Below are 27,817 nucleotides of genomic sequence, written 5' to 3'. Positions count from 1 at the left end.
TGATCTAGAAAATCTAATTCTCCAGGAGTTTTTTTTTTTTTGGGAATAATTAAGAGGTTACAATAATTTTTTTTTAGAATAATTTTTTTTTATTTAAATAAATTTGTGATATGGATTTTAAATGTGGATTGTAAATATAGATTATATGAGTAAAAATTTTAATAATAATTGTATGTTAATCAAGCGATTTTGATAAATTTTTTAAAATATTAATGACAAAATTAGCGACCGAATACAAATTCGGTCACTAAAATTAGCGAGTGAATTTGTATTCCGTCGCTAATTTTAGCGATCAATTTAGATTTTCATCGCTAATTTTAGCGACCGAATTCGGATTCGGTCGTTAATTTTAATAATAAAATTCTGTTATGGTTTATAAATTTAGCGATAGAATTCGAATTCGGTCGTTACTTAGCGATCGAATTCGATTTCGATCGTTAAAATTAGCGACCGATTTAGATTTTCGTCGTTAAAATTAGTGACCGAAATAGAATTCGATCGCTAAAATTAGCGACCGAAATCTAAATCGGCCGCTAATTAGCGACCGAATTCGATTTCGATCGCTAAATCCAATTACGATGAAATTTTTTACGATTTTTTGAATCGGTCGTTAATCAGATTTAGCAACCAATTAGCGACCGAAAAATCAGTCGTTAATCGGTGTTTTTTTAGTAGCGACGGAATGAGATAATTAATGCCGTGGTGACGTATGTGACGGTGATTATTAATTAGTTTGGTGTGGAAGTACGCAGGATTACTTTGGCCATAATTAATGCCGGTGAGGTATGTGACGGTGATTATTAATTAGTTTGGTAAGATGCTGAATTAATCAATCTAGATTTATTTTAAAGAATAATATATCGAAAGGAGTAATTTAAACGTGCATGTCTATATTTTTAAATCATATCATTTGCCATGACCATCAATATTTATGTGACGGTGATTATTAATTAGTTTGGTAAGATCTAGATTTATTTTAAAGAATAATATCTTGAAAGGAGTAATTTAAACGTGCATGTCTATATTTTTAAATCGTATCATTTGCAATGACCATCAATATTTATGTGACAGTGATTATTAATTAGTTTGGTAAGATCTAGATTTATTTTAAAGATTAATATCTCGAAAGGAGTAATTTAAACGTGCATGTCTATATTTTTAAATCGTATCATTTGCAATAACCATCAATATTTATGTGACAGTGATTATTAATTAGTTTGGTAAGATGCTGAATTAATCAATCTAGATTTATTTTAAAGAATAATATCTCGAAAGGAGTAATTTAAACGTGCATGTCTATATTTTTAAATCGTATCATTTGCAATAACCATCAATATTTATGTGACAGTGATTATTAATTAGTTTGGTAAGATGCTGAATTAATCAATCTAGATTTATTTTAAAGAATAATATCTCGAAAGGAATAATTTAAACGTGCATGTCTATATTTTTAAATCGTATCATTTGCAATGACCATCAATATTCAAGATCAAACTTTGATGGATCATACTTAACTCAGTAAAAATTTCTATAAATAATATTGTTCCATAAAAATTATATTCCACCTAATTAGTGAGTTCGTACTTATGTTTCCCCATCAAACTCAATTAGCTTCTTATCCGTTCACGTACGTGAACAGAACAAATTTCTTCATATATTTCTCACCTTCATCGATCTTATGTCGACCTTGGTGCATGTACCGGCCGGCACAATGTCCAGAAATGCCACGGTGCGTGCTTTGCCTCACGTTTTTGTGATGACTGCCGTACCCAAATATAATTATTGAACTCCTTTCTTTATATTTTGGTTTAAAAAAAGTGTTGATTTCTGAATTCCACTAGCTAGAAGTATAGTAGTATTGGTGTGTTAAGCATGGTAAGATGCAACGCATGGGCATGCGTACCTCATTCTCTTAAATCAATTATTTCTCTCTATTGATCTCTGCGTCCATAGCCGCGTGTCAAGCGACTGACAATGCAGCCGTGGACCCATCCTACTCAGCAAGTCAGTATTGCATCTTAATTAATTCCGCAAGAATTTGAGGTGTGTTAAGCGTGCTTGAAAAAAAAAATGATAATTCTAGTAGCCACATCTCTAGGATGATCGATTCGATCTCATAAAAATTTTCCACCGATCACTAGAGTAAATCAGGAAATGCATACAGCGGCCAATCCAGATGCCCAACATCCTTTGATTGCGTTCTCCAATTGAAGAAAAATTCCTGTAAATACATCGTATCTGAGGATCGAATCGCGGATCCCTAAATTACAATCCGGATGTCCTACTATTGCACTATTACCCCGGGATCACAAGCGTGCTTGAAAGCAACTTATGACCATGCTGCTTGATTATTTTATCCTTATTTCAATCGAGTCTGCAGACGGCAACGCATTTCTCTCTATTTAAGCACCACCTCCGTCCCATTTCTTTCCATCATCCAAACCATGACGACCAGTAGGTTCTTAGCCATGGTCTGCATCGTGGCCGCGCTCCTGCTCGGTGCCTCCGGCGAGCAATGCGGGAAGCAGGCCAACGATGCTCTGTGCCCTAACAATCTCTGCTGCAGCGAGTACGGCTGGTGCGGCAACACGCCCGCTTACTGCTGCCAGAACTGCCAAAGCCAATGCAACTGCCCCTCCCCTCCACCTCCATCGCCCTCCCCTCCACCTCCAACGCCCACCCCTCCATCTCCGGGCGGCGGCGGCGTGGCAGACATCATCAGTGCCTCCCTGTTCGACGAAATGCTGAAGAAGAGAAACGATCCAAGATGCCATGCAATTGGTTTCTACACATACAACGCCTTCATAGCCGCCGCCAACTCCTTCGCCGGATTCGGGACGACCGGCGACATGGACATCCGGAAGCGGGAGGTTGCTGCCTTCCTGGGTCAGACCTCTCAAGAGACTTCTGGTTAGTAGTACCATGCCAAGCAATAACTATTATAGTTGGTTAAAATGGAAAACAAAAAACAAAACAAAATTTTGTTCGATTTCTTCATAATTTTATCTCTAATTATTTCCTAGTTTGTGATTTTTTTTTACTACTATTAATATGGTGCTTCGTTTTGATGGGCTTTCAGGTTGGTGGACAGGCGAAGCATATGATTGGGGTTACTGCTACAAAGAAGAAATAAATCCCCTTCTAATTACTGCGTCTCCAACAATCAATGGCCGTGCGTCGTGGGACAAAGTTACCACGGTCGTGGCCCGATCCAACTCAGCTAGTAATTTTCCCATCCCTATTTTTATAATTGTCAAATAATTTTCAAAGTAGTAAACTCATATATATTTTTTGGAATATAAATAAATAAAGCGTAATTAATTTCTACCCTGAGCAGCAATTACAATTATGGCCCAGCCGGGGAAGCTCTGGGTTGAACCTCCTCAGCAACGCAAACTTGGTCGCTACTGACGTATTGGTCTCCTTTAAAACGGCCATTTGGTTCTGGATGACCCCGCAGTATAATAAACCCTCGGCCCATGATGTGATAACTGGCCAACCGATACCGCCCGATCCCGCTGGAAGACTTCCCGGATACGGTCTCATCACCAACATCATTAATGGAGGTATCGAGTGCGGGCATGGTTTCAATCAAGCGGTTTTCAACCGGATTGGATACTATAAGAGATACTGCGACATGCTCGGGGTGGGTTACGGCGATAATCTAGACTGCTATAATCAGCCACCTTACGGTGTTAGCCACGTGGAGTTTCAACAACTGCAGACCTTTTAAAACTAGATCGCTAGAAAATGGCGATATATATATCGTAATGAATAAATCTGTGGCTCTGATGTATGCCATGGTTATTATGCTAGCTAATGCTGTAATAGATGTTAATGAAGTTGATGAAGAAGTTTGGTAATGCGTTGGGGAATATTAAATAATTAAACGGTGGACGGTAAGGATTCCTTTAAATTCGAGTTAATTGGTAGATTTTTTGCGTGCGTCATAGCAAAAAGGAAAAAAAAAGAATCTAATTTTCTCCTAATCTTGAATCAAACTTCGTCTCACAGAAAGAAAAGTCTTTTTAAATCGAAGGGCAACACCTCACCGTCCTCTTTCGCATCGTTTCTAACTCAACCACGCACCCAGCCATGTCGATCACCTCCATCTTCCTTCGTTCAACCACCATCTCTGGCCCGGCGACCCTATCGTAGATTCTCTCCTACCTCCTGTCACACACCTCCAGACTGTCGTTGTGCCACTCGGTCCGGCTCCGCCCGTCATCGAGTTCCGTCATCACCTCCTCAGCGCACTCGCCGTGCATGCCGCTTTGCACAGCTAGCACTTCGCCCCGCTCAGCCGCGCCGCGCTTCCCATCGACACCACCGGCATGCTATACGTAATTAATTTAGCTGTATTTCTTTGTCTTCTCGTATATAAAAAAACAAATCTTTATACGAAATTTCATGGTGCAGCTTCTACTTAATCCAGAATCTGATGAGGCTGCTCAGTGATCTGCCACTTTTTCGGATATCAAGCTCGTTGATCTTTGCCGTCAAAGTTTGATTGTGACTATGCATACGTAGAGTGCCAGCTTGTGATATTTTCTTTCTTCTCCCATCTTTGGATTATGGTGTCTACATTAACCAACTAGCATGATGATATGATCAGGTTATTGGACACATCTGCTAGCATATCCTAGCAGCTGGCTTAAACGGATACATGGCAACTGTGACAAACCTAAAAAACCCTGTGAACAAATGGCGTTGCGGAGCTGCACCACTCACGGTAGGTTTGATTCCATCCTGCTGCCTCACCAAAAGACAAATTGATCATTTATGCAGGAAAGACAAAAGCATGTTAACTTTTCGATGTCAACCAGGTGATGATGACCGTGAAGCGCCATTCTCGTGCTCCCGGAGCCAAGCAACTAACTTATGGCTCATTTCAGATTATTGAGAGAAAGAGCTGTTAGCTTTTTGATGGATGACTTGTACAGAAACCCTGGACCTCTTCAGTTCGAACGACCAGGTGCCGATGCTAAGACCTATACACTCTCCGTCGAGGATCAAGATTACATGGGTCGCATAAAGAAGCTCCAGGAGTACCTGGACAAGGTTCCCTCCGCCACCTCTAAAAAAGCTATATCATATCAAACTTAATTGAAAGTTTCACATTTATTCTAACATCGCCAAGTTGTCTACCTATCTTGTGAATGCCCTCATAGTTGAGAGATGATCGGTGCAGGTAAAGAGCATAGTGAAGTCTGGAGTTTCACAGGATGTTCTGAAAGCTACTCTAATTTCCATGGCCTCTGTGACAGAAGTTCTGTCAGTAATGACCACGCCATCCTTTAACGGCCATCAGCCTCTCTAACTTGAACGTGGAGGATCTAATTATGTCGCATATGGAATGTAGTCGAACAATTACTTTCGAATAATTGAACCACCCAATTCTGTGGCCTCATGGTTCCTTCAGTTTTTGCCACTTCATGTAGATGAATGTTGTATGGAACAGTCCGAGCATGTTTGGAAGCAATAATGCTACACTTGGAATGCAACAGCAAGCAATATGATGTTTACTTTCTTTTTTCCGAAAACAAACATTTTTTGCTCATAATTTCAAAATGCACATGATAAACTTGTTTTTGTATGAATAATGGACTGGTAGTCATTAGAAATTGCATAGTTTCCCATGGTGATCCAATTGATTTGCAAGAAAAGTTCCCACAATAAACTTTGGGTTAGATTAACCACTAGAAAATTTAAAGGCAGATTGGATTCGCGACGAGTTGAACTTAGGCGCCACCATATATAATACTTCTAGCACCCCTTACTAGTCCAAATGATATATTAATGCAAATTAGAGTAGATCAAGTTAATCAAAACAATCATAAAGTGGATATATAGCATCAGTGTAATTTTTTTTATAATTTGAATATCTAATTTTTTGAATCGATAATTATAGAGATCACCGATCTAGTCTCATAGAAATTTTTTGTTATGTGTCATTCTGCAGTCCGTATTTTAAAATTATTTCTCAAGAGAAAATTAAATTCATGAATACCTGATTAACTGTGAAAACATCTTGCACTGTAGCTGTGGGGTAGATTATTATTGTGTAGTAGTATCACATATATAATCTATGTCATCACTAATGACTATGCCAAAATAGTTTTCTACCCACAAACCATAGAATTAGAAGAAATAGGAAAGAAAATTAAGAAAAAAACTATCTTATTTAAAAAAAAAAAATCGGTGACGACGAGTGCAAGGCAGTGGTAAACATATGGATGTGGAGGTGATGAAGGCATGAAGCATCGACAACAACCCATGCTAGGTGATATATTGTTGCCTCTTTGGTGAGCAATTAGGAATACCTTCAATCACTTTCAACACATTCGCAAACAAAGAATTAGAATTAGGCCACACTAACCTACTATTCTGATCGATCCAATTGAAATATTTAAAAGGATAAATATTTTTTGCTTGTTTTTTTATTTCAGATGAATGGATAATTTAAACATTCATGATTTTAGACAATAATAATTATTACAACTTTAATAATTGTACAATTGGCGATGAAAATATGTTTTTGTCGTCAACTTTGACGATGAAAGTTTGGTTTCGTCGTCAAATTTGGCGAGGAAAACTTCTGTTCATCGTCAACTTTGGCGACGAAAAATTATTTTCGTGCAAATTTGACGACGAAAACTTATGTTCATCGCCAAATTTGACGACGAATTTAGCAACCAAAATTAATTGCGTCGTCATATTGGCGATGAATATAGTGTTTTTCGTCGCAGAATTTTACGACGAGTTATTACCAATGAAAAAATATTTGTCACAAATTTTGTCGCCAAAATTTTTTATGACAAAAATATTTTTTTATTTTCATCGTAAAATTCATCATAAAATGACTGTATTTTCATAGTGATAGTCTATATTATTCAGGTTGCATTAAGAAATTTAGATCAACTAAAGTTAAGGGCACTCTAGTCAAACAATATGGGATGAAATATTATTTTAGTTTTTTTTAAAAACATATATATCTTTTCAATGAAAAAAATAATAAAGGGCACCTTTTTAAATTTTTGCCCATTTAAATATTCTATATTTGCAAATCGTACCATTGAAATATCAATATCCAACACCAAATTTTAACCGTTTAAAATGGCTCCTCGATAAAAAAAAAATTCTATAAACACTGTTCCATAAAAATTATATTTCACCTAATCGAGTTTGTACCTGTGTCCACACCAAACTCAGGTTCTTATCCGTTCCCTTGAATAGAACAGACCTCTTGATATATTTCATGTCATGTCGACGTGGGCCAAATGTAGATATTTCAACAATAATATCTTGGAAAAGTAATTTAAATAAGATAAAAAAAAGATATTTTATTATAATTATTATTTTCATATATCAAAAGTTCACTATATATATATACTCGTTATTTACCAGTCCAACTCCAAGAGTCTAAAGTCTGAACCGTGGCTTAATAAAGCAATCTGATGTTAAAACGAGATTGGTCACAACTCACAACCCTTAGAATAGAACAAGACACCTGTGAGAACACAAAAGAAATGATGGAAGAAGAAGGAATGAGGTTCTTTGACAACTTAGAGAAAATTAATGCTCAAAGATGGATGACAAAATAGTATAATATTATTTGAGTGAGTAAATAATAATTTTAAGCGACATTTTTAGTATTTTCACATAATAATTAATGCTTAGTTAGTCTCATTACCTATCTTTCAGGGTGATTAACGTGGTCCTATGGAAATTTTTCATCGGTCACTAGGGTAAATCAGGAAGTACGCACAGCGATTAGCCCAGACGTTCAGCATCCTTTGATTACGCTCCTCACTTGGAAGAAAATTCCTATAAATTCATCGTAACTGGGATCGAACCGCAGATGCCTGGGTGACAACCTGAATATCCGACCGCGCTACCATCCCCCGGAGACTATAATTGTTAGTTTAATTGTCTATATTCAAGTGGGGTTACAAGAAATTTAGACCGATCAAATTAAAGTTATGGCCATTCTTGTCAAATAATGTGGGATGAAATATTGTTTAATTTTTTAAAAAATAAATGTCTTTTCGATGAAAAATATAATAAAGGGTGCCTTTTTTTAAATTTTGTCCATTTAAATATTTTATATTTGTCATTGAAATGACCATCAATATCCAAGATCAAATTTTGCTATAATAAAATAGCTCCTCGAAAAAAAAACAATTCTATAATGACTGTTCCATAAAAATTATATTCCAGATAAACGAGCTTGTACCTGTGTTCGGACTGAACTTAGCATCTTATCCGTTCACGTCAACACCGCAAACTTCTTCATATATTTCATGTCATATCATGTCGACCAAATTAAATGTGTTAGTAATGTGACTCTATCCTTTCCCTCACGTTTTTGTCATTCTGCAAATTCCGAACATTACAATAACAAAAAAAAAAATAATAAAATTCATCATCCAACAATTTTACACGATCGATTCCATAATAAATATTACAATTGGTGATAATAGAGAAAAATATTATCTCAATTTCATCGAGATTTAATCCTTATCTATTTCAACAAATCTATCCAATCATAATTAACTCAATTATATAAAAAGCACGAATTCCGAACCCAAACTGTTTGCATTGGCTTAATTAACTGCGGCTTGCTTAATTCTGCTAGGTGTGTGGTGGAAGGCAACTTATGACCATGCTGCATGATTTCATCCTTATTTCAATCGAGACTGCAGTAAAATTAAGCCGACGGTAACGCATCTCTCTCTATTTAAGCACCACCTCCGTCCCATTTCTTTCCATCATCCAAACCATGACGACCAGTACTAGGTTCTTAGCCATGGTCTGCATCGTGGCCGCGCTGCTGCTCGGTGCCTCCGGCGAGCAATGCGGGAAGCAGGCCAACGATGCTCTGTGCCCTAACAATCTCTGCTGCAGCGAGTACGGCTGGTGCGGCAACACGCCGGATTACTGCTGCCAGAACTGCCAAAGCCAATGCAACTGCCCCTCCCCTCCAGCTCCGACGCCCACCCCTCCATCTCCGGGCGGCGGCGTGGCAGACATCATCAGTGCCTCCCTGTTCGAAGAAATGCTGAAGAATAGAAACGATCCAAGATGCCATGCAATTGGTTTCTACACATACAACGGCTTCATAGCCGCCGCCAACTCCTTCGCCGGATTCGGGACGACCGGCGACATGTACACCCAGAAGCGGGAGGTTGCTGCCTTCCTGGGTCAGACCTCTCAATAGACTACTGGTTAGTAGTACGATGCCAAGCAATAACTATTATAGTTTTGATGGGCTTTCAGGTTGGTGGGAAGGCCAGCCGTATGATTGGGTTACTGCTACAAAGAAGAAATAAATCCCGGTTCTAATTACTGCGTCTCCAACAATCAATGGCCGTGCGTGGAGGGACACTACAAAAAAAAAAAAAAATCCACAAATAACGAATGAATTTAACGATCGATTATAATTCAGTCGTTAATTTAACGACTGAATTTTAACTTCGGTCTTTAAATCGGTCGCTAAATAGCTACGGATATAAGTTCAGTCGCTAATTTGCGATCGAAATTAAAATTCGGTGGCTAAATTAGCGATCGAATTTTAATCGATCGCTAAATTAGCGATCAAATTTTAACTTCGGTCGGTAATTATAGAATTTTACGACGATGGACAAATTTAGCGACGGATTTTTTATTCAGTCGTTAATATTTAGCGACGGAAATCTAGTTCAGTCACTAATTAATGACCGAATTGGAATTCGATCACTAATTAGCGACTGAACTAGATTTCCGTCGCTAAATTAGCGATCGAATTGAAATTCGGTCGCTAATTTAGCGACCGAACCCAGGTTTCGGTCGCCAGGTTTATTTTCCCCTCTGCTCACTCCCGAACCCTAAACGCTCGCCGTCTCTCCAAATCCTACAGACGCAAGGTCTCCTTCTCGGCACGATCTGCTTCTCCGGCCGGGATCTGCTTCTCCGGCGAGATCTCCTTCTCGTCCTCTCCAATCTCATTCTCCGGCACGGCACGATCTCCTTCTCCGACACGATCTCCCTATCCAATCTCCTTCTCCGACACGATCTCCTTCTCAGGTAAACCCTTAATTTTTTCCCCTTTTGTCCCCTTGGGTGCGGTCCTGCAGCCGGATTGGCTCTTGCGCGGCCGGCGCTGGGTCTGGTTGGCCGGCCGCCGGGCTGGTGGCACAGCCAGTGGTTGGGTCTGGTGGCGTGTCCGGCCGCCGGGCTGGTGGGACGGCCGACCTTCTTCGTTTACTCTCATTTTCCCAAAAGATCGGTCCTTTTGCTTTCTTTTTTCCATCTGGCGATAATACTGTGGTAGATCAAAATCCATTCAGAGTCACTCTATCGGTCTCGATCCCTCTTCTTTGGCACCTAGAGTTCAGCTTATGGTTACATTGTTTTTTGATGATCGCTCTATTGTAATCTAAGATTTTGCTTTGACTTTTTACCTCTTGTTTATCAACCAGTTTTTTTTCTTTCACCTGTACTCGCATAGTGTCTGAATCGGACAATTCGTTGACTAATTGTCTTGAGATCAAGCTTTCGCTTCAAGTTGAACCTGCTCGGTGATCTACATGTTGTATCTGTTTTTACGTGTGAAAAATTTCTCCCCTGTCACGACATAGTGCATATCTGTAAATCTGCGTCAATGATTCTTTTCCACTAGATCGGATTTTTGTTTTTTTTTGCCGACCTTCTGGCAATCAACCCACAGCCAATGGAAACAAAGTTTGGTTTGTAGAATAGACTGCAAAAACAGTTAAAAACAATTGAAAGGTAAGATGCAGAATGGTCTTATGTTGGGTGAAGAGTTTAATTAAGATACTTACACAATCTTGTGAATCTCAGAAGTGAGGAGTAGGCAACCATTGTCAAGCCAGTTCACATCTATTATGATTCTGTATATGTACATCACTTTATTATTACTTATGCTATTGTCATGCTTGAGACTGGATGATACTATCTTAGTTTCTAATTTTTTGATAATACTGTCTGTCCTCATAGCCAGGTGAAGGTTTACAGACTATCGACATGAACCAGATAGACAGATATTAATATTCAGCAGAATACCTAGTTTTTTATTAATTTTTTTAATACATTTTTTATCTTCCTTTTTGTATCTTTTACCATGAAACATTTTTTTATATATGTGGGTACCTAACGTCCTACTTGAAAAATGTGCATTTGGATTCTTTTGGATGATCCCTAGTGGGATATAGTTAGATGATACTGACAGGATTTTACTATTGTAGTTGAATTGGATATATGGTATTCTGTGATATTTTTTGGTTTAGGCTTGTTGATTCTTAATTTGTACTTCTAAGCTGAAACTTTATGCATATGTAATGTAGGATGCTTGTCTGCCTCCATCTGTACCTAATCGTGAACAACAAACACGATTCATCTTTGGTTGTCAAGTCTTTCTTCCACCAGAGAGCTTCCTTACATTAAAGCTCCTCTTTGTATATGTTGTTCGAATGGATAATGGGTGTTGCCAACCACTCAACCCCCTTGTACAAAAGCCAGAATTAACTACTGTCATGGTTTCATTTATTCTACTGTCATGGTTTCATTTATTTTACTTTGGAATTAAGCATTTCCAATGAGCTAATGATAGTATGTGTCTCTTTTATGAGTTCTGTATTGAGATGAAAGGAAACATGATTTTGTTGCTTGCATTCATCATCCTCAAACAATGGTTATTATCTACATCATTGGTATTGGTCCTTGGCATTATTATTTTCAAATAAGATTATCTATTTGTTGCACCAACGATGAACTGTAGGTTGTCTTTGCAATATCTACCAGTCACAAACTACTTTTGCACCAACGACGAAGATATTTTTACAGGAAGGTAGGTTTATAATTTTGACTCTGTATTTTTTTTTAATTTCTTCTTTTTCATAATAGGCAAAATACTCCATTGTTTGTATCCATGGCAGTGTTTACTCTCTTGCATGGTTTATGTCAAATCAGGACTCCTTTTATTATATGTTATTGTATCATTCTTGTTGTTGTTATGTGATCGTCTCTTATTTTTGTTTCTAATTATATTGTATTGAGGTGTTAGTTCATAGCTGAAATGGTTAATTCTAATAATGAAATTATTTTCTTGAAAATTTGTTTGCCAAATTCATTTTTATCTCCATGTCTGATGCTTGTTTTTGGTGTTAACAGGGAATTGAGCGTATTCACCAGAATTTCTTCTCACTATGATTTGGGCTCTATCTACTGGAAGATTTGTTGTTCATCCTACCTGGTGAGAAATAACTTCTTTATTTTTGTTGCCTTTGTAGTTCATGATGTTGTGGTGCTCATTTATTTCTTAAGGTAATTTATTAAATTCATTCATTTTTCTGTTTGAGCAGGGTGGAAGTCGAGTCAACGAGCAAGATTTCGTAAGGTGGAAGCTTCAACTCTTCTCTATCTTTGCGTCGGCGAGACTGTCATAAAGAACTACTGCGAGCATGAGATCTGGTCGGAGTTGTGTGTGATGCATATTTACTTGTAGTTAGAGAAAATAAGATTGTTATTTTCTGTTTGATCTTTCATTGCAAAAATTATTCCTGTACGAACAAGTTTATCTTTTAATAAAAAATAATTTTTTTATCATTTAAATAAATTTGTGATATGGATTTTAAATATGGATTGTAAATATAGATTGTATGAGTAAAAATTTTAATAATGATTGTATGTTAATCATGGGATCTTGATAAATTTTTTAAAATATTAATGACGAAATTAGCGACCGAATTTGTATTCAGTTGCTAATTTTAACGACTGAATTTGGGATTTTACGGATTTAGATTTCCATCGTTAATTTTAGCGACCGAATTCAAATTCGGTCGTTAATTTTAATAATAAAATCTTGTTATGATTTATAAATTTAGCGACCGAATTTGAATTCGGTCGTTATTGCGATCGAATTCGATTTCGATCGTTAAAATTCAAATTCGGTCGATTTTAGATTTTGGTCGCTAAAATTAGTGACCGAAACAGAATTCGATCGTTAATTAGCGACCGAAATTAAATTCGGTCGCTAATTTTCACTAATTACGACGCTAAATTTTTTGCGATCGCTTTTTCAATTACGGAAATTTTTTATGCTTTTTTGAATCGATCGTTAATCAGATTTAGCGACCGATTAGCGACCGAACAATCGGTCGTTAATCGATGATTTTTTTTTTTTTTTTTGTAGTGGCTGATGTGGAAGCATGCAGGATTACTTTGGCCCGAATGAGATAATTAATGCCGTGGTGACATATGTGACGGTGATTATTAATTAGTTTGGTGTGGAAGCACACAGGATTACTTTGGCCCGAATGAGATAATTAATGCCGTGGTGACGTATGTGACGGTGATTATTAATTAGTTTGGTAAGATGCTGAATTAATCAATCTAGATTTATTTTAAAGAATAATATCTTAAAAGGAGTAATTTAAACGTGCATGTCTATATTTTTAAATCGTATCATTTGCAATGACCATCAATATTCAAGATCAAACTTTGCTCGATCATACTTAACTCAGTAAAAATTTCTATAAATAATATTGTTCCATAAAAATTATATTCCACCTAATTAGTGAGTTCGTACTTATGTTTCCCCATCAAACTCAATTAGCTGATCTTATCCGTTCACGTACGTGAACAGAACAAATTTCTTCATATATTTAATTTCTCACCTTCGATCGATCTTATGTCGAAAACATACAAGAAAGAGAGAAAAGCGCTACCTTCCTTCCTTGGTTTATAGGGGCTTCCGGATAAGAGAAGCAAGGTGGAAGGGTTGGATGCGACTAAGGACACGACAACAACGAGAAATTAAAATGAGTACTCCTCCGAGCAAAGAATTCCATCCGACCACTAGAGCAGAGGGAGGAAGACCTCAAAGGGGCGTGCGTGGGTCGTTTCAGGAATCAATCCCATAGCTCTCAATCCCATAGCTGCGAATACAAGATAGCGGTGCAACCAAGTGCTATATATATATACAATAAGTGCATCTGAGAGAAGAGGACCTGTAGACGGACTCTGCATCGACTGCAACCTATGCTATTCCACCATTCAAAATGCAGTAAATCACGATTCCGAAAAAAACGAAAGTTGGAAGGATCGAAAGCAGAGAAATAGATCTGATTGGGAACGGATTGGGAAGTGCCACTTCTGCTCCAATGTCAAGTGCCACATTGTTAGTGAGGTGAGGCTTCTTCTGGTATATCTCTTATAGGGGTCCGGATCGAAGGCTACTTCATCCAAGGAATCAGATCGGTCCGGCAAAGGACAAAGAAAGTTTTTACGCAGCCCAAAGAAAAGAAGAAATCCTCCCTGGAGAGGCAGAAGAGCGAGCTTTGATCCAATGCAACCGAAAGAGATGCTCTGATCTTGGATGAGTAGCGACGAGAAGAGTGAAACTCCGTGATAGGAGCCCCTAACCTAAAATCAATCTAAATAAATTATAGTAAGGGCATATTGAAATAAATTATAGTAAGGGCTGTATATAATATAAGTTCTAGACATGAAAGGTGCTACTGTTTTATAAGGGAAAGATCTACTCTATGTTCCTTTTTATAGATGGCTATAAAGATTCTTTCTATTGATTTTAGGCCTAAAACCATAATTTACTTTTATATTAGGGAATTTACTTCTAAATAAATTATAGTGGATAGAGGTAGTAATGAGTGAGTGAAGATTCAATTTCTTTCAACCCGAAGAAATATATAGTAAGCGAAGTCTATGGTGTCTCGAGATAGGCCGTGAACGGGCAAGGGCTGCATCAACTCGGATTAATGTTGTCCCTCCCGAGAGAGTGAATTAACAGTAGGATTCGGCTTGGCACAATGCCATTCACATATGAGACTCAAGCTCTTTTTCCCGTACTCCTACCTCTACCGGAAAGAAGAATGAATCCCTGCTCAGTGGGGTTCGAGGCGGAGCACCGTTGATCCGGCAGCAGTTCATCCTCTACCAGTAGAGTCCGAGTAGGTTGCAAAGAGTACGCTCTTACCGTAGCGAGTGTGAGATGTTCCGCTTTAGGCTGGCGCTCTTCCTTAGCTAGTTTCAGATGTTCTCTTCTAGGCCATATTTCGACCATAAGGGAAGGGATGAGGGACGAAATTGTTATAAGTGATAACGACGGGGAGCTTTATCCGCACAATCAACTAATATAGTAGCAGCAGCCCTAACCGCTCCGTGGGCAGCCCGTGCCCCAAGACGAGTTGATGCTGCCCGTGACTTCTTGAGTGAAAGCTACCCTAACCTTATGAGTACTTCTTTAGTTTAATCATCACTCCGTATGCTTTCGTCTGCTCACTCTTGGTTATGAGCCTCTTTTTCCCGAACTCATTAAAAGGAAGGACTGAAAGCTCTATCTTTCTCGGTAGGGACAGGACTGGTAGAACTGCTTTAGTGCTAATTAACTCTTTTCTTTCCCTCTTTTTTTCCGCCCAAATATATAGTAAGTTCGAGGGTTCCATAAGAGTCGGATAGTTCTCGTGCACCTTCTGCGGATTCTAATGTCAAAGCTGAAAAGAGGGCGTGCATCAACGTAGGCACGACTGGATATACGTCTGACGACCGTCTATCTATTGAATCTACTTGCTTTTCACGAGCGAGGGCTTTCCAATTCTTGATGTTGTCGAAAGCATTCTGGCAAGCTTGATCCCATTCTTCGGGTACTCCTTTCTTCATGAGTCTAAAGAATGGCTGAGACCTCCCTGTGGATATAAACCATCGGATATAGGCAAGTCTCCTCTGTAGGCTTTGAAACTCTCGGATCTTCTTCGGAGGCGGGGACAGTTGACCGGAAGAGAACTTCGATTCGCCCGGCCAGCAGGCGGGCTAGTGCTTATCTTGTGTGACAACACTACAGAGCGAGTGGCTCTTCTAGGCGGGCAGCTGTGTGACAACACTCCAGAGAAAGCGGCGCTCTCTCTGACTCGTACGAGTCCATTAAGAGAACCACTCTTAATAATGAAATAAGGAAGTGCTCGTGCCTGGAAAGTACAAATGCCCTATCACTCTTTCCTATCACTCAAACTGAGTCTAATATTAATTGCACCATCTCTTTCAACATCTTTGATTTCTCTTTTTAACTGAACAAGTATTTGACTTCGGAGAAGAAAGAGTTTCAAAAGAAAAAGTGAAAGTTCAAGTAGAGCCATTTGTTCAAAAGTAGCTTTTCCTTTATATTTAAATACTTAGCAGCCGCATACCGTCCGATAACGATATACAGGCTAAAAGACAACCCGGATACGGTGTCATCACCAACATCATTAATGGAGGTATCGAGTGCGGGCACGGTTCCGATCAAAGGGTTTTCAACCGGATTGGATACTATAAGAGATACTGCGACATGCTCGGGGTGGGTTACGGCGATAATCTAGACTGTTATAATCAGAGACCTTTCGGTGTTGGCCACGTGGAGTTTCAACAACTGCAGACCTTTTAAAACTAGATCGCTAGAAAATGGCGATATATCGTAATGAATAAATCTGTGTCTCAGATGTATGTCATGGTTATTATATATGCTAGCTAATGCTGTAATAAATGTTAAAGAAGTTGATGAAAAAGTTTGGTAATGTGTTGGAGAAACATCCTTGGTAATGTGTTGGAAAATATTGAATAGTCCCCGGAGCAATGATGCAACGGTAGGACATTCGGGGTGTAATCCAAGGACCTGCGGTTCGATCCCTAGCTACAGCGTCTTTGCAAGAATTTTCTTCCAAATGGGGAATGTAATCAAAGGATGCTGGGCATCTGGATTGGCCGTCGTATGCGCTTCCCGATTTACCTTGGTGGTCGGTGGGAAACTTCCGTGGGACCGGCCGACCATCCCAGGGATTGAGTCCATGAGACTGACTGGGATTTATCATTTTTTTTTGAGAATATTGAATAATTAGACGGTAAGTATTTATTTAAATTTGAGTTAATGAGTAGATTTTAATCGTGCATCATGGCAAAGGGGGGGGGGGGGGGGGGGGGGGGGGGGGGGGGGGGGGGGGGGGGGTGGGAATTCTGTTTTTCTCCTAATCGTGAATCAAACTTCGTCTCACAGACAGAAGTCTTTTTAAATCGAAGAGCAACTCTCCAAAAGAGTATTTTAAATTGTCGAGTCGCTCTTGCCTAATAGGCCCAATTTGCACACCTCCGTTCGCTCACCAAGTAGAAAGGACGCGCATCTCCTTCCATGTCACGTTCGCCATTGCCAGCTGCGCCAAAACACCGACTCTGAGTTGGACCGTCGGTATCTGACAGCATTGCCTTTCTTTTTGTTTTTCTCACCTGTAATTTAAGTCATACTTTTTTCCTTACGATTCACATTAACGTGTTCATGTAATTCTAATACAACTAGTCTAATTTAACAGTTGATAAATATTTTTAAAATCTTATATGCATCGATCATTGACCATTGATGATCATAAAAAATTTCTTAAGAAGGCTTTTAGTGCATACATGATAAGATCTCAGTTCTCTATACTTTCTCCAACTAAATGGAGTTGGTTTAGGAATTCCTTAAATTTCCGATGAAATTGATTTAGTGTTTCTCCTTTTCGTCACGGTGAAGTTCTGCATTTGATTTATAAGAAGATCTCTCTCGATGATTATTATTATGTCACTTTCGTTCAATTCAATGAACTTGTCCTGCAGTGCCTTGGAACTTTAAAATAGACCAACTTGTTCAGTTGTTCATAGTAAGTTTGAATTGAAGAGTTACCTTTGCCGTCGCATTGTACTACGTCTTCTCCTTTGTTCAATTGTCCATCGTCCAAACTCCAGAACTTTGTCATTTTCTACAATAAAAGGTGTGAATATATCCCTTAGTCATGATGAACGACTTGTCGATGTCGTTCCTCAAGTAATACTTCATATAACTCCTCCAATAAGAGAAGTTATTTTCATCCAAGAATATAATGGAGGGCATGTGGTGTTGTAGCCCTCTTGCATTGTCATTTTACTTTTCTCCTTTGGCTGTTAATCCTCCGTGGCATCTAAGCTTTAATATCACTTGTTAATAATAATACTTGAGCAAGCTAGAAGAGGTGAACAGCTTCAATTTGGGTCGATTGAGAGATTTGCATAGTGGACAACTTCAACACGTGGAAACAACCATAAATAATACTAACACAGGTGGTTTCCTTGGTCCACAATCCCCTAGGACTGCTACATCTCAGGCTAAACCTAGCACTCTACCATCACTAATGAATTTCCTCTTTCTTGAACAAAATCTAAAGATGGAGAAACCTCCTACAATCGTTTTATAGCAATTACAATTGAAACAATGAAAGTAGAAGAGACAAGATCTGGAAAAACCTTAAGCATAAGAGCTCTTATTTCCACTTAAAGGATGCTGAGATTTGATGCTGGAACACTTGAGAAAATGAGAAGAAATATAGCCAAAAGCATTGTCCAAAAATCAATTGAAACTTCCTTTTAAACAATCTTCATTTGTGTTGATTTCTACACATTTTTGCCGCTACCAATCTATTGTTATCACCAATAATCAATTGTTGTAGGACGTTGACCATTGTCTCGACCGTTGAACGATCACTAACTCCTGATACTAATATCATCTCAAAATTTAAATAGCAATTGATTGTTAATTAGCCAACAGTTGGAATCCTTTTATTTGCCTAAACTCAATTATCAATCGGTTGTTACATCTCAACAATTGATTGTTAGTCATCAGTCGAATTAATTACGTCACGACCCAGAGACTTCCATCCTTATATGAGAGATAGCCTCTCTATTCGGACAATATCAATCCCTACTGTAAAATATCGAAAATTTAACCCTAAATAAAAAACTAATCTTTAATCTAATTAAGTAGTTAATTAAATAAATCAACTTAGCCTATTTAACCCATAAGTCCAAATAGAACTCAGCCCAATTAAAGTTATATAGGATTAAGGTTATTGGATATGAATGCAAACCCATTAAGCTGAGGAATCCGTTAAGAAGGTTTCAGATCGCGATTTCCTCTTCTGCCGAGGGTGCCTTCTTCCTTTGCTCGATCGCGCGGCTCCACAACTCTTCTTCCTCCTCGACGCGCTCCTTCGCACGGTGCCGACACTGGAGTGGATCATCGGCGACTAGGGGACGGCTGTCGGGTGTGGGTCTCGCCGGGGTTGGGAGTCGATTGGAGGTCGGCGGCGGTGGTTCAAGCGGCGAACAGGAGCGGAGGAATCGGTGAGTTTCAGCTGGAATTTTCTTGGTTTCTAGGGTTCTTGAGTGTAGGTTGATGGTTCTTCCCGGATTTCAGAAGTTGATTTTGAACCGGGAGCCTTCTTGCTGTTTTCGGCCGTGAAGAAGAAGAGAAGAGGCAGATCTAGGGCACCGGCTCGAGTTTGAGGTAAGGAAAGGGCTGGTATTGGTTCTTGATGTTAAGTTTTCTTAATTGCGTGGGATTTGTTAGAGGTGTTTCAGATTTGAGTTTTTTCTGATTGTTGGCCGTGTACTGTTTGGTTGATGATTTGGTTTGTGGGTTGGTTCTGTTTGTGAGCAGAAGAAGGAGAGGTGGAGTTGAGGAATTTAGGTGGGTTCTAAGGCTTGGATCGAAGGAAGAACCGGAGCTAGTCCGATCTAAGATAAGTAGATTGATTGTGGTTTGTTCTTGATTGGAAACTCATTTAGATTGTTGTTGTGGGATTTAGTCAGATGATCAGGATGTTGGCTACTGTTCTATTGAGTTTTTGGAGAATTGATGTTGGTTTTTAGTGTTGAAGAAAATACACATTATTGGGAATTTGTAGATCCTTGAAGGGCTGATCTGTTGGGATGAGATTAAGCATGAGTTGACCTAATTGCGATCTATGTGATTAATTATGTTGATTAGTTTCGGTTAAGGCTAAGTATGGAACTAGTTGGCGGGATTTGGTTAGATTACTATATCGTAGTTGTTGTTGATAGAATTAAATATTTATATTAAATATAATTGTGATTAGTGGGTGTTGTTTGTTTTAAATGGCAGGACTTTGATTGTCGATCCTACTATACATGAAGTTTCGTGTTTGGGAGTTCGTATATCGACGTGCGTTACATCAGGTGGGTACTCCTATACTTGGTCAACACAGGTCTACTTATTCGTAAGTGCATGATTTATTATCTGTTGTTACTTATCTTTATCCTTATTATATATGTCAGTTATCTTATTATTATACATATCACACTCGTTGCTTGATACATGCTAGTTGATCTTTGATTGATCTATCCCTTGATAGTACAGTCTCGATTTAGTATCATCGATCTGTGGGTACCTGGTCAGTACAGTTTTTCATCATAGTGTTCATATATATTATTATTAGATGATGACTTGGAACTTAATCTAATACTTCGACCTTAGTTCGGTTGGATGTTTGATACTTGATACCTAGTTCTTGATACTTATAGTTGATACTATGATCTTATTGTTGTGGTACTAGTTGTTGATACCTAGACTTGATACTTACAGTTGATACCTTGATCTGGTTGTTGATCTATGACACTTTGTTGTGAGTTCTTGTAGTTGACCTATATTGTTGACCTATTATTTCTAGGGCAGAATCTATCATTATTCACCTATCTTGTTGCTACTCATGTTATTTACCTAATTGATACCTGGTGTTACTCGTTGTCAAACACGTACCAGTTGACCTTTGATTGATCTATCCGTTGTCAGTATAGTCTTGATTATGTATCATTGACCTGTGAGGACTCATCCTGATTCGTGTTGACTATGTTGAGTAGTTGTTGTTATTAATTGTTGAGCTGAGCATTATAACATCATAGCATGTTGAGCATTGACGCACTGCTTGTATGAGTGCGATCATTGTAGCACTGTGTGAGTGTGATCATTGTAGCACTGTGTGGGTGTGATCATTATAGCATTGTGTGGGTGCTACCAGGATTGACCCTCCTGAAGACTGCCCTTCCCCTTACGTGTAGTTGTTGTTGATGTGGTTGATTCCTGTTGTGTGACCTAGTTCATTGTGTGGGTGTCTAGGGATGAGTGCAGACAGTGACCAGGCCGGAGATAGCTTCCCTGTGATATTTTCCCACTCCTCACTCACGTGTAGTTGTTGGAAGGTGTGTAGTGTCCTGTTATGCGCCCCAGTTCATTGTGCGGGTATCTGGGGGTGATGAGTGCAGACAGTGACCATGCATGTTGCATTTGATGTGTGTTGCATTGGTGCATGCAGTTGATGGTGGATTATTTTACCGCACTGTTATTTACATCATCGTTGCGTGTGGTTGTTGTATTTGTTTGATATATTATTGTTATATTGTATGACCTGACATGCATCGTTGAATCCATATGACTTCTATTCACATGATTATTATTACCATGATATCTGTTCCCATGATACCTTTTACCAGGTTTCCTGTTAGATTAGTATTTACCTTTTCCTTATATATCTATCATAGAGGTTGTATACTTTTTCTTTACCTCAGTTGATATATCTTGTTATCTGTTGATTAGTAGTGTAGAGATTGTATACCTTTTTTTTTATCTTAGTTGACATATTTACATATTGTGCACTTATATTCTGTACTCCACTGAGTATTTTATACTCACCACCTAGACCTTGGGGTTTTCCTTATTCCTCCCCAGGTAGCAGATAGGATTTTACTTGGAGCATGGAGATTCTGCCAGGCTGATTCCATCTCACAGCAGGAGACTTACAGTTTGGTTTGTATTGTTCCGAGTTGTATTTGATATGTGGATCTTGATGTATATTTGGATCGTTCGTGGACTTATAGAGTTTATGTGTGTAGGATCGTGTACGCGCTAGTATCCTTACTTATCGGGGGGGGATGTGAATAGGTATTTTTGTCGTTGTGTGGATTATCTATTGTTTCATACATTAGTTGTATATGTAATGTATGTAGTTGTAGGATCGTGTACGCGCTTGAATAGCGCGTTTCAGAATTCGTTCGTTAACTATAAAAAGAACTTGCAGCGGAATTAGAAACACAATAAAAGGACTCGCGGATTTACTTGGTTCCTAACCCCCCAGGGTTAGTACGTCCAAGGCCTAATTCGGGAGGCGCCCGTCCACTAGTGGTCTCCTTTCCGAACTACGTTCGGAGGCGGAGCAACCCGTCTTACAGTCCAAGTAATACAACCAATATAAGTATAGAAAGAACAAGTAAAGAAAAATAAACCAAGCACTTGTCGCCGATTTGGAAGTCCGAGCGTCCCGCACTCCTCCTGGATCTTTCCCGGTAGCCTGTGCCTGGTCTCGTTCGCGTTCGGTAGCAGTTCTTGTCGGAAGGAAGACGTATCAAAGTTGTCGTGTCGAAGCTCGGGCTGCCGCAGAAGAAGGACGTTGGTCGAAGATGTTCTGATTCATGCACTGACTGCAGCTTTATATAGACACTATCAAGTTTATCTAGATCTGTAAATGTTTAAAAAAACTGCAAAACTTGATCCACACCTAGCAGTTTATCTTATCTAGGATTAAAAGATAATTTAAATAATATATATATATATATATATTATTTTTATATGAATAATTTTTATCATTTAATCCAATGGATAATAATAAATAAAATGAATATTCATGCTCTTTAATTTTATCCTTCTTAATTTCAGATTTATAAAATGAGTAATAATTAAGATTAATTTTATTGAGTTGATTTGCAAAATTAATTTAATCCATATATCAAATAAACTCTATAAAATAATATATATTAAAATATAAAATATTCTAAATTAATTAGATCCTGTCAATCCAAACCAGGATCTAACCAAGACTCAACTTAGATCACCCCAGTGGGTCTAAGTTGGACCGCGCCTAAAGTCCAAAATTGGACTCGTCCTCACTGGTTCGCTCTTCCAGTGACTTACCTCACTTACCTCGTGCAGCTCTACTTGACTTCTTAACCCACCAGGACTTCCTGCCAAGGCTCAACCACCCTGGTCTTTCTGCCAAGTCTCAACCAACTTGGTCTTCGGCCAGTTGTCAGGCTCCGCGGACCCAACTGGACTTCCTGCCAGGGCTCAACCACCCTGGACTTCAGCCTGGTGTCTGGTTCTAAGTCTTTCGACCCTGCCAAGACTTCCGCCTGATCCTCCAAATCAGGACTTCCCTTTGCCTAGCCTCACTCACCAGGACTTCCCTTGCCCAATCTTCCAGATTAGGACTTCCACTGTCTAGTCTAACCGACTAGATCTTCTTACTCACTTCCACACATCCAAACATCAAGTCCTGTTTGGATCACCCCTTGGTCAAAATTGACCAGACCTAGGTGTATTGTCAAACATCGAAACTCTAGGCAAGATCTTAGTGCATCTTGCACCAACAGTAGTGTGGCCGTGTAGGCCTTATATTGCATGTGTGAGTGTTTATGTAATGTGTATTGGACGTGTAGTCTTATTTCCAGCCGCCTGTGGCTGTGTATGCATGTATGTATTAGGGGAATTGTCATAGTTACTGGGAAGATGTTGAAATTTTTCGGACGGCCTTCTCGGCGCGTGACACCTACATCAAAAATCTTAAATAATACTAAAAAAGGATACACAAGCTATACGAATATGAATATGTAATATTTTAAAATATTCAATATGTAAAAGAATTTAAACAATTATGTCAAAATAACCTTGTGCAAACAACCTCATGCAGACAATAAAATTACTTATGTCAAATGCATAAGTAACCAACTATACAACAAAGAAATTAATTAAATGAACTCTATAGAAATCATTTCCAAAATCATCAATGAGAATCTTTGAACAATCGCCCGTAATATTGATCAACCTTGAAAATCATCTTAAGTCTGTGAATCTGGAGATCAAAGAAAAAAGAGAATGAGCATAAAGTCCAAGTGAAGATAGAAAAAGTATATATGAAAATATAATCAAAGAGGGCAACAACATAATTTATACGTTATATTTTCATGTCATTTGTCTTTTTATTCTCTTCTTGATTAATTTTATCAGTTCTCGTTAATTTCTCTTTTTCAATATTACACACATTATAGTCTTACTTTATCTAATAACTCAAAATAATTTATTAAGTGAGTGAACAACATTTAATACACCCATAAAGAAGTGTCGTGTGCGTAAAGATGAATGATATACAATCCACCTAATATGAATACATCATATATGAATGTAAAAATTAAAGATGAGCAACTTACAATCTATCCAATTAAAGATGAGCAACTTACAATCTATTTAAGAAAGGTGCATCGTAGCCCCCACGGGCGGGGTCAGCCGGTTACGACATGGATGCTTGCAGCATGAGGTAGGCGGTTCGAAGGTTCATGGTAGCAAATGCGATAACATCAATATCTGTCCATGTTCAAATGCCTTCAACCACCATGTTGTAATCGGGCCCGCATTCATCGTGATTTACTCCCCCTCATACTTGTGGGGCCGGGGTGGGGGGGCCGCTAGGTTGGCGGTTCCAACCTTTGCAGCAAGAAAGGTGCATCGTATATGAGAGCGAACGATTCACAATCTATTCATACGAAATGCATCATATGTATACACTTATACATATATAGATTACATATATAGATCAATCTCGTGTAGAAGACGATTGATTTGGGGGGAAACTGAAAGATCAAGAAGGGGAAGGACGCTCTCGAGGGGACTTGTGAGGAAATGAGACGCTACGTGGAATGTACTGAATCTCCAATGGTTTGGATACTTTGGGGACTTGTGAAGATTTTCTTTTCTTTTCTTTTGGTTAATATGAGATTGCGGTTTTGCTATTAAAATAATATGATAAAATTCACAAACTACTTAATTTTAATGTGCACGCTTACAGGGCACAATTCATTATTGTATATTTTTCCTCTGCCTTGTTATCCTTGTATATGGAAGAGAGTCTCATATATAGCAATGATAAAATTATTATTGTATGATTTTATAATCATAAATTTGAATCATTTTTTATAAATGTGAGAGTATATATAAGTCCGTGCGATCTTTTGAAGTAAGGTGGTAGCCTTACATTTACACTCTCATTTTTTAATTTTACTTGTAAACATCCATCAAGATCAAATGACGGCATACATGTATCCTACACTTTTATTTTTTTACTGGTGGATATCCATTAAAATGATATTATTACGAAGAACACATTAATTCATTCACGTCTTAAATTTTCATTTTGATCATTGTAAACAAATTAACGAGAAATGATCATTCACTATAAGTCAAAAATATAAGTGTGAGATCGTCAATTTATTCTTGAATGTCTCACTAATTCATAACATGTTCTCGCACCTTTTTTTTCAACAAGAATAAAATAAACATCGTTTTTATTAGAATTGTCAAAGAGATTATCTTTATTATTATTAAAATATTTCATCCCATCTCAATCCATTATTGTTTAAAAAAATACTATTATTTAGCACTATTATAATAACTATGATTTTTATTTATAGCTAATTAATATATATGAGCATTTCAATTAATAATACTATATTATAAAAAATAATAATAAATCCCAGTCAGTCTCATGGACTCAATCCCTGGGGGTGGCCGGCCCGGTCTCACGGAAGTTTCCCACCGACCACTAGGGTAAATTGAGAAGCGCATACGGCGGCCAATCCAGATACCCAGCATCCTTTGATTGCGAATAATAATAATATTATATTATAGTAGTTACAGTTGATAGCTAATATAATTATGTAGATTTTATGATTTCCTAATGGCTACACTAATATAAAAAAGATTTTTTAAAAATAAAAATAAAAATGAGTAAAAGTGGGATGAATGATTGTTTGCCTTTCTTTTTTAACAATGAAAGCTCATTAAAGTGAAATAATCATTGCTAAATTGCAAGTGTGGCACTATTAGTTTGCTTTCAGACATCTTAGAAACTCTTCTTCATTCCTTCGTATTTACATTTTTAGCAATATATATATATATATCACTTTAATGAGCTTATATGTGAAATAATTATTTCATTTTAATATACAGACACAGACACAGGTTGAAATATAAACTCGAGACAATGTTTGGACACTTAAAAAAATATTTATGTATTCATATTTGAATTTGAAACTGTGTAGATTTATAAATGTGAAAATGATTACTTTCCTTATAAAATCTCATGTCAACGATATCCACGAATAGAGAAATATATTAATTAAGTTGATTGTATGATTAAATAAAATGGAGAAGAATATTTATAGATTAGCACTAGAGGACAGCATGTCGGGCTCGGGCATGTCAAATGGCCATTTGATAAATTCAGTATGTTCATTTGGCAATTCCCAATTTAAAAAGATTTTCCAAATAATATTTGACAACATGAAAATAATTGAGGAAAATAAATAAAATTTTAATTCACCACAAGGAAACCCACAGTTAGCGACGGAAATAATTTCCGTCGCTATAATTAACGACGGAAATAATTGTTTCCGTCGCTAACAAATAAAATAGCGATGGAAATATTTTTTCGTCGTTAAAATGATGTCAACAACCGAAAAAAACACGATAGGCCGTTTCCGTTGCTAATCGGTCGTTAATCTAGAGTAACGACCGATTAGGGACAGAAATGGTCCGTCCTTAATCCCTATAATTTTTTAGTGATTGTGACAGAGTACACTGTATACAGACACGTGTAATGGATCAATTTGTGGGTTGCAATTTTGACAAGAACTTTGTTTTGTATTTTTCAATTGTGTATCATTGTGTGGAAGGTAAAGTAGTGTTCATTCATAATTCCACCAAAATAACTTGTTGCTGGTGGTTTCAATCACTCAAGCTACTGGAATTTCATTGGCATTGCAAATTCAATTTTAATTCGATTGTCATAATTACACTCTCTTTTCAAAACACTTTCATAAGATGAGATATATATTAATAATAAAGACACAAAGAATGATGTATTTGTTAAAGATAAAATCTCATGTCATACACAAATAAATATGGAACTAATCAGAAGACTTTTTACCGAAGTATTATAGTCCATAAACTGTATATAATCTTAGATTTTCTTTGTTGCGGTTTTAATGGCAATTTTTTTTTAAAGATAAATCTTTGTTGAGCTAATATTTTAGCCAAAGTTCTTGCACCAATTTAACCACCTATATAGGTCATTATTATTAAGGAACTTCTAAGGCTAAGTATTGTTGATGCAGTTTTTTTATCTCTCCCTTTTGATAAATATTCCTTTGCATCGTAGTCTTGCATAGTTGCATATTTATATTTAGTGGTGGGGCCAAAAATATGAATGGAATAAAATTAAATGAGAGATGAAAATAAATTTTGATGTGAATGAGGAAGTAATTTCATAGTGGAGTTGAGTGATATTACAAGTTGAAATAGAACAGGAAAGAGTACGAATTTAAGAGCCGGATTGTATAATTTTAATTATATGAAATATGTATCCTTGTTTTTTTTCATGAGAACGCATGTCATTGCTCAAGTGCCACAAGCTTTGCTAATTTGACACCTAGCATGCCACGTGCCTTTGCATGTGCTTGCCCCATGTTTTTGCAAGAGCTTGCGGCATGCCTTTGCATGAGCTTTGTCAATTGTTAGAACTGCCAAATGATTAATTCATTACAAGATAGATTAATTTATTAAAAATAAATCATAGTGTGAGATAGGATAGATCAGTCTACCAACTTGACCATGTTAGAAAATTTTCAATTCAATTGAACCTATAGCGAATTGCGAGTTAAATGGATTAACCTATATACTCATCAAAAAATAAAAAAATAGTAAAAATAGTAAAAAATTTAAATTTGAATTACAATTTAAATAGATTAATTTAAAGTTTTTATATTTGAATTACGATTTAGATAGATAAGACTATTAATTTATTTTAATTTTAAATTTTTTTAAAAAATAAATTTTCTTAATCTATAAATCAACTCAAGCTCA

General features: G+C 37.5%; 1 protein-coding gene, 2 long non-coding RNA genes and 2 pseudogenes across 4 annotated transcripts; all 5 read left to right on the top strand.

The window, feature by feature from the left end:
* The first annotated feature begins 2,444 nt into the window (after positions 1-2,444).
* LOC141843003 (basic endochitinase A-like) lies at positions 2,445-3,863 on the top strand (annotated as a pseudogene).
* LOC141843421 (pyrophosphate--fructose 6-phosphate 1-phosphotransferase subunit alpha-like) lies at positions 3,832-5,499 on the top strand (annotated as a pseudogene).
* Positions 5,500-8,710: 3,211 nt separating this feature from the next.
* Positions 8,711-9,241, top strand: LOC141843002 (chitinase 3-like). The gene has a single exon (XM_074731015.1). It carries the CDS (start codon positions 8,783-8,785, stop codon positions 9,218-9,220), a length of 438 nt encoding a protein of 145 aa, XP_074587116.1. The 5' UTR covers positions 8,711-8,782; the 3' UTR covers positions 9,221-9,241.
* Positions 9,242-9,825: 584 nt separating this feature from the next.
* LOC141843004 (uncharacterized) lies at positions 9,826-12,567 on the top strand. 2 transcript variants are annotated; one of them, XR_012603006.1, is made up of 4 exons: positions 9,826-10,065; positions 11,346-11,848; positions 12,172-12,253; positions 12,363-12,567. It is a non-coding gene; the product is annotated as an uncharacterized LOC141843004 (long non-coding RNA). The 2 variants fall into 2 exon arrangements; XR_012603007.1 differs by having other exon boundaries at positions 9,829-10,065; positions 11,780-11,848.
* Positions 12,568-18,936: 6,369 nt separating this feature from the next.
* On the top strand, positions 18,937-21,737 carry LOC141842612 (uncharacterized). Its single transcript, XR_012602942.1, has 4 exons — positions 18,937-19,176; positions 19,250-19,339; positions 19,958-20,031; positions 21,578-21,737. It is a non-coding gene; the product is annotated as an uncharacterized LOC141842612 (long non-coding RNA).
* Positions 21,738-27,817: the final 6,080 nt, after the last annotated feature.

This window comes from Curcuma longa, chromosome 12 (genome assembly GCF_044706935.1).
Source record: "Curcuma longa cultivar G26 ecotype Majalengka, Jawa Barat chromosome 12, ITB_CL_G26_1.1, whole genome shotgun sequence".
NCBI lineage: Eukaryota > Viridiplantae > Streptophyta > Magnoliopsida > Zingiberales > Zingiberaceae > Curcuma > Curcuma longa.
Note: the sequence above shows the minus strand (reverse complement) of the source record. Positions and strands in the feature narration are given on the sequence as shown.